General features: G+C 46.8%; 1 protein-coding gene across 1 annotated transcript; it reads right to left on the bottom strand.

The window, feature by feature from the left end:
* Positions 1 to 3,688: 3,688 nt before the first annotated feature.
* On the bottom strand, positions 3,689 to 7,031 carry LOC100049038 (tubulin alpha-2 chain). The gene is made up of 5 exons (XM_044520145.1): positions 6,702 to 7,031; positions 6,038 to 6,252; positions 5,262 to 5,461; positions 4,504 to 5,012; positions 3,689 to 4,381 (listed from the first exon to the last, which is right to left on the bottom strand). Exons 1-5 carry the CDS (start codon positions 6,812 to 6,814, stop codon positions 4,069 to 4,071), a joined length of 1,350 nt encoding a protein of 449 aa, XP_044376080.1. The 5' UTR covers positions 6,815 to 7,031; the 3' UTR covers positions 3,689 to 4,068.
* Positions 7,032 to 7,889: the final 858 nt, after the last annotated feature.

The following is a 7,889-nucleotide window of genomic DNA, read 5'->3' as shown; positions in this document are numbered from 1 at the left end:
TCCGCTTCTGCAGTTTCCCAGATGATATTCATCTGTCTATTTATCGTGTATGATGCTACTTTCCAAAGGTTTTTGATGCTGCATGTGAAACTTGGTGCTGTTGTGTAATGGCGTAACTGAGTGTTGAAGCTATCTGATGTAATTCGATTATGAAATCCTGGTTGCTTTTATACGGATATGAAATATCTGACGTGTTTTATAAGAAATACCAGTTTGATTGGTACATGGATTATCAATAATAGGCTAATTACCCTGCTTATTGGGGTTTTCTATTGCAAATGGTTACTCAGACAACACCGTGGGCGATGAACTCAAACTACCCGCACGGTTTCTAGAAAGTAGGCGTGTTCGATCAACTAACAATCACACACGGCTTTCGGCAGCGAACTGATTGCGTTAGGCCACCTTGCACAAACGTTTCCACACAAAGAACTGTGTGTGATATACATACCTACGGAAATGTTTTTCTAGGATTCACCGTGTGGGATGTACATACCTACGGAAATGATTTTCTGGGATTCACCGTGTGGGATGTATGTACCTACGGAAATGATTTTCTGGGATTCACCGTGTGGGATGTACATACCTACGGAAATGATTTTCTGGGATTCACCGTGTGGGATGTACATACCTACGGAAATGATTGGGTTTCGATGCCTCGCCCGATCGCACACGGCCCCAGCCTGGGTCCCAAGAGGGCCTATCCCCGACGATTTCTGGGTCGTGTGGGAAGGACCCCCTATCGCCCACACTCACTTGGCGACGGTTCCAAATGCCGTCACGGAAAGGGGTTAAAAACAGTTTGTTTAGCACGTCGTTGTACCAGTGGTATGTTGTTATTGCGGTTTGACCGATAAAGATCTTCGTAGAATATGTAGGAACCAATATGAGCATCCAGGTTCTGCTGTTGGTTATTGACCGGAGATGTGTCTTGGTCATGTCTACATAGTTCTCGAAACCGTAGGGTCCGCACGCTTAACGTTCGATGATGATTTCTATTATGAGTTATGTGTTTTGGTGACCGAAGTTTGTTCGGAGTCCCGGATGAGATCACGGACATGACGAGGAGTCTCGAAATGTTTGAGAGGTAAAGGTTCATATATTGGAAGGTAGTATTTGGACATCGGAATGGTTTCGAGTGGTTTGGGTATTTTACCGGAGTACCGAGGGGTTATCGGAACCCCTCGGTGGAAGTATTGGGCCTCATGGGCCTTAGTGGAGAGAGAGGAGGGCCGCAAGGGGTGCCCCCCATGGCAGTCCGAATTGGACTAGGGGAAGGGGGCGGCGCCCCCCCTTTTCCTTCTCCCTCTCCCACTCCTTCCTTTTCCCCTCCGGTAAGAAAGGAAAAGAGGGGGGGCGAATCCTACTAGGAGTGGAGTCCTAGTAGGACTCCCCCCATGGTGCGCCCCTCCTGGCCGGCCACCTCCTCCTCCCCTCCTTTATATACGTGGGCAGGGGGCACCCCATAGACACATCAATTGTTCTCTTCGCCGTGTGCGGTCCCCCCTCCACAGTTTACTCCTCCAGTCATAGCGTCGTAGTGCTTAGGTGAAGCCCTGCGTGGATCACGTCACCATCACCACGTCGTCGTGCTGACGGAACTCTCCCTCGACCCTCTGCTAGATTAAGAGTTCGAGGAACGTCATCGAGCTGAACGTGTGCTGAACTCGGAGGTGCCGTACGTTCGGTACTAAGATCAGTTGGATCGTGAAGACGTTGGACTACATCAACCGTGTTAACCTAACGCTTCCGCTTTCAGTCTACGAGGGTACGTGGACACACTCTCCCCTCTCGTTGCTATGCATCTCCTAGATAGATCTGGCGTGATCGTAGGGAATTTTTTTAAATTGCATGCTACGTTCCCCAACATGCCTAAGGATTGTGATGGCTTGGGTGTTCTGGATCTTCAAACTAGGAACAAAAGCCTTATTTGCAAATGGTTTTGGAAACTAGAGATTTCTGAAGGGATATGACAACAAATACTGTATAAAAATACCTTCAGAACCAAACCTTGTCAGAGATTGGAACTACACCTGGTGGCTCTCATTTTTGGCAAAGCCTGAGGGGAGTCAAGTTTATATTCTAGTAATATGCTAAGAGGATTATTGGAGATGGGGCTAAAACATTATTTTCTCAATATATTTTGGCTTGGACATGAATCACTTGCCACAAAATTCCCGAGGCCGTGTGATGTATGCTTCACCAGTGAAGCTACTCTGAAGCAAGCTAAAACTGAAGGGCGGGTCCAAATTCAGAACTTTTTACATGGAGGGACTGCAGATAAGTGGAGCAAGCCCAAGGAGTTGGTGGATAATGTGTCATTGAGTGGAGATAAGATAGAGTGGCATCAAAGATTGGAAGCAAACACAATTTCACTGTTAGAGATTTCTACCTTCAACTGAAAGGGAATGGTCTTGTTGGATACAGATTCATATGCAAATTGATGATTCCTCCGAAGATCAAAGTTTTTCGTTGGCTTGGCTCATGCTTAGAAGTAGCATACTTACCAAACATAACCTGATCAAGAGAGACTGGGTTGGAAATGAACAATGTCATTTCTGCGCGCAGGACGAGTCCATTTACCCATCTTATGTTTGATTGTGCTTTTTCCAGGCTAATTTGACAAGTAATCTTATGCGCATTTAACATTCCTAGACCCCCGATGATGTTGGAGACATGGTTGAGGGATGTATGAGATCTTTCCCAAAAATTCAGCAAAAAATAGTGCTATGTGGAGGAGTGACTATCTGTTGGACTATGTGGAAACTAGAAATTATGCGTGTTTTAAGAGAAAAACCCCTGATCATCCTGGAACTATAATTTCCAGACTTTGCCATAATTTGAGTAATTGGAGTATCTTGGGAAAAGCCCTGGTCGCGAAAGCATTGAAGAGTGTGTGAAGCTGATCAAGATGGTGATTCAAGATGTCTATGCTATGGCTGGAATCTTGTGATGAGGTTGAAGCATAATCTTTGAGTCGTCGACATCTTCGCCTTATGAGCTACATCTGATCGCATTTCCTCTCCTGAGTACCTGGGAAGTGTGGCAAAACTGTAGCTAGAGATTGCACTCTCTGCCTTCACCCATGTCTCAGCATTTCTTTGTTTCCTTTTGCTTTAGTTTCTTTGCTGTAAAGACTTTGGTGATTCCTTGCTTTCTTGCTGGCACCCGGCAGCAGGATTGTGGTCGGCTTGGTCTCATGTTGGATGCGCTTCTGACTACCGCGCGTCGTCTCTCCTCTTCATAGTCTCATCATGCTGCATGCTGCTCGATGGCTTTTTTTCCTATTTTGTTTATGTCTTTTTTGGGCATGATTATGTTGTTGCCCCAGCCGCCTTAGTTACTTTGCGACTTTGGATCTGGTTGTATGGATGGTGTATGAATGTTTGCTTTATTTATAAAGCACTCGCCTATTTCGAGAGATTTCTATACTACCTCCTTTTCAGTTTACAAGTCCTGCGCGTATACCTAGGTTGTCAATTTTATTACCCTAATATAAACTATATAACACAAAAATTATACCTTTTGAAAGTAGAAACCCCGAAGTTTATGTTGGTATATTTTTTGTAATATATGACTTGTATTAGATTAGTCAAATTGATGACCTAGGGATACGCGCACGCCCTGTAAGCTGAGAGAGAGATAGTAGTGAAAATCGACAAGGCAGCTCGTTGTTTAAAACGAAAGCTACTGAAATAAATGCTTCGTTAGGACTGGTAAAATTTGCATCGTATGGTCTACATTCTTTGCTTTCATAAGAAAACAAAGGAAGTCATCCCTGCAATTTCTTACAAAAACTCTTCGTTCATTATTATGATGTATCGATACCACCTTCCTCACAGACGAGCAACACTACACATACGTAGACTTACGTTGAGTTTTACGTAAACCTCCACTTGGCAAATTCTGATGGCACCGAACCGTCTGAGCACACGAACCAATTTGACAATTTTTGTACTCTGCTAACCACCGAACATCACAGATGCAACAGCAAAACAGGGACAGAGAAGAACAAACCGCATGAAGTGCACAACACTGCCACCAAATAAGAGCGCACACTTGATCCACTCAGTACTCATCGCCTTCGTCCTCGTCGTCTTCACCCTCAGCTCCGACCTCCTCGTAGTCCTTCTCCAGCGCGGCCAGGTCCTCCCTGGCCTCCGAGAACTCCCCCTCCTCCATCCCTTCCCCGACGTACCAGTGCACGAACGCGCGCTTGGCGTACATGAGGTCGAACTTGCGGTCGATGCGCGAGAAGACCTCGGCCACGGCCGTGTTGTTGCTGATCATGCACACCGCCCGCCGCACCTTGGCCAGGTCCCCTCCCGGAACCACCGTCGGCGGCTGGTAGTTTATCCCGCACTTGAACCCAGTCGGACACCTTCAATTTGCACGCAGCAAGCAAAGCAAGAACACAATTAAAAACAGAGTCATGCATTGCATGGTGCCGCTAAATCTCAATGTCAGGTGATAACAACGAAGAAACTACATAGATGTACATACCAGTCGACGAACTGCACGGTCCTCTTGGTCTTGATGGAGTGGACGGCGGAGTTGACGTCCTTGGGCACGACGTCGCCGCGGTACATGAGGCAGCAGGCCATGTACTTGCCGTGCCGGGGGTCGCACTTGGCCATGACGCTCGACGGCTCGAACACGGAGTTGGTGATCTCGGGGACGGAGTGCTGCTCGTGGAAGGCCTTCTCCGCGGAGATGATGGGCGCGTAGGAGGAGAGCATGAAGTGGATCCGCGGGTACGGCACCAGGTTGGTCTGGAACTCGGTTATGTCCACGTTGATGGCGCCGTCGAACCGCAGCGAGGTGGTCAGCGACGATATCACCTGGGATATCAGCCGGTTCAGGTTGGTGTAGGTCGGGCGCTCGATGTCCAGGGACCTCTTGCAGATGTCGTAGATGGCCTCGTTGTCCAGGAGCACCACCACGTCGGTGTGCTCGATCAGCGAGTGGGTCGACAGCACGCTGTTGTAAGGCTCCACAACGGCCGTCGAAATCTGAAACAGGCAATGGTTTCAGCTGAAACTTAACCAGGGAAATGTGAAACTCCCAGCGCTTTTATTACTCTGCATACTAGCCTTTTCTTATCAATACCGTTAGATTCATCATTGAGAATATTTTCACATCATCTACACTTGTTGTAAATATTCATATTGTTTTCCTATTAACTTGCTCAAATCTTATAAAGTTTGACTTAGGACAGAGCTAATATGAAAAGTAAATAAATAGAGAGGGAGCAATAGTACCTGTGGTGAAGGATAGATGGTGAAACCGAGCTTCGATTTCCTGCCATAGTCGACCGATAGGCGCTCCAGAAGCAATGAACCAAGCCCTGAGCCAGTTCCACCACCGACAGCATTGAAAACCAAGAAGCCTTGGAGACCAGTGCAGTTGTCCGCCAATTTTCTGATCCGGTCAAGGCAAAGGTCCACTACTTCTCTTCCAACTGCAGCATCAGAAACAGGGTTTAAAGAAAGGAGTATTTGTTAGTAGGAGCATAGGGCTGTTTCCCAAGCATGACAATTTTAGTAGTTAAACTGGGCTGCCTCAAGGATGAAAGGGTGTTCTATTCCATGTGTGAGCACTAAACTCAGCATGAAATGATCTTAAGTTATACCTGACACCTGTAGCATGTTGCTTGCAATTCGTGAATACGATTATAGTTAGAGACATTTTCAATACACATTATTTATACTGAAATTCAATATAACGCTTCTGAGCTGGAAATTCCATATGGACTCTTGAATAAAAAATTATCTTAATAAACGATAAGAAAAATATATTTTATATTTCTCAACCATCTTAAAAATAACCAACTAAACTGTGCACAACTGGCAGGAAAAAACTGACCAGATGCTCATTTCCAAACATAAGGTAACACAGAAATTATAGAATCTGCAACTACCAAATTTCATCAGAGATCGTCGAATTATAAATAAGAATTGCTAGGTTGACTTCTAAATAGTTGGTGCTCAGAAAAGATCTTTTTGGCAAAAAGGTAGCCGAGGCCCAAGCATGGTACCTGTGTAGTGTCCGCGGGCAAAGTTGTTAGCAGCATCTTCATTGTGGGAGATGAGCTGCTCTGGATGGAAGAGCTGGCGATATGCCCCCGTCCTCACCTCGTCGATGACCGTGGGCTCCAGATCAACGAACAAGGCCCTCGGAACGTGCTTCCCTGAACCCGTTTCGCTGAAGAACGTGTTGAATGCATCCTTGGCAACCCCAACCGAGGTGTCACTGCAATCCGATGGTAAAAAGTTCAGGTTTTGGTATTGTAAAGTAGGAGTACGATCGTTAGTAGTACAAGCAAAGCCCAGCATGTATCCTCATGAAGATTGTTTCACAAAACTGGTACTAGTGTTTTGAGTTTTGATCATGCAAAACCAAAATTGATTTTGAAGCAAGCTGTGTCACCAAATCACAGGCAATACTTCAGGCTGCGCTACTCGGGGGCACGCTCAAATTAAACCGGATCATCCAACCCATCTAACAAAAATCCAGGAGTATTTACATATGTTCACCACCCACAATTCAAGAACACCATCAGTCAGAATTCTAATCAAGACAAATTATTCTTCAGGAGAAGAATTCCAATCGAGATAGAGGGTGATCATGAGTATTTCTCAGAGCTCTGAAAGGAAAAGACTATGAGAGCAACAAATCGGAACAGAGGAGGAGTAGCTGACCTGGGCATGAGGCCGTCGGGCTGGATGCCATGCTCGAGGCAGTAGAGCTCCCAGCAGGAATTCCCCACCTGGATGCCCGCCTGCCCGATGTGGATGCTTATGATCTCCCTCATCTCTCTCTCTCTCTCTCTCTCTCTCTCTCCCTATGCTCTGCTCTGCTCTTGTGCAGCTCTGTCGCCTCGGAAGCTCAGAAATAGCACCTGCGCGAGGAAGCAGCCAGAAGGAGACGGAAAGGGCTTGCAGAACAGGGGGAAAAGGTTGGAGGGGAGAAGAAGGAGCGAGGCTGCACGGCGGCCTTACCGGACTCTTGAGCAAGCGGAAAGCGATGGATGGATTACACCGCACGTCGGACGGAAAGCCACCCGTCGTAGGGACAAAATCACTGGGCGTGGACGACCTGGACCATGTCTCGCTCCCACCATCGGTGCCAAACCGAATGCTCTCACCACTCACATCCACGCCCTGGACCATGTCTCGCTCCCACCATCGGTGCCAAACCGAATGCTCTCACCACTCACATCGCTGCCGTCGTAAGGCCAACCCCACCGCGCGATCCTAAACGGAAGTCCGTTTTGTCCGGATTCTATCCGTTTGGATAGGGCAATGGGGTCGTGTCCGGACGTGTCCTGGAATGCGGTGATCGTGCGCCCAGCGCGCGGCCGCATCCGTTTGCCCCCATCCTGTCCGTCAGGGCCAAAAATGCCCATATTTTCATCAAAACTAGTTTGCACGTCCAAATATTTGTCTGAAAATTAAAATAGTTTTACAACCCAATTGAAATTGTCTTTAATAAAATAGTTTTACAACCAAATTGAAATTGTCTTGACTGAACATAAAATGAACCAATACATCTATTGGTTGCCAATGTGATCCCACACGTGCTCAACCAAGTCATTTTGAAGATTCAAATGAGTGTGTCAATCACGCATCTCGCGGTGGAATTGAACAAACTGTTCAAATGTGGCCGGGTCTTGATGCAGGGGCTCAATATTTTCACCTTGATAATCAAATCCTTGGTCGAAGATACTCTTATCACGCTCGTCCTCGACGATCATATTGTGCATGATCACACAAGCAGTCATCACCTCCCAAAGCTTCCTTTCATCCCATGACAGTGCAGGGTTTCGAACGATACCCCACCGGGATTGAAGCACGCCAAAAGCACGTTCCACATCCTTTCTAGCACTC

The sequence above is a fragment of the Triticum aestivum genome, chromosome 4D (assembly GCF_018294505.1).
Source record: "Triticum aestivum cultivar Chinese Spring chromosome 4D, IWGSC CS RefSeq v2.1, whole genome shotgun sequence".
NCBI lineage: Eukaryota > Viridiplantae > Streptophyta > Magnoliopsida > Poales > Poaceae > Triticum > Triticum aestivum.
The sequence above is the reverse complement of the archived record's forward strand: the minus strand, read 5'-3'. Positions and strand labels throughout refer to the sequence as shown.

Coding starts and splice junctions, on each gene's coding strand:
- LOC100049038 (XM_044520145.1), bottom strand. CDS start 6,814: ATGAGGGAGATCATAAGCATCCACATCGGGCAGGCGGGCATCCAGGTG. Junction 5,013..5,261: donor CCATCTATCCTTCACCACAG/GTACTATTGCTC, acceptor TGCCTGTTTCAG/ATTTCGACGGCCGTTGTGGA. Junction 4,382..4,503: donor ACCGTGCAGTTCGTCGACTG/GTATGTACATCT, acceptor TGCAAATTGAAG/GTGTCCGACTGGGTTCAAGT.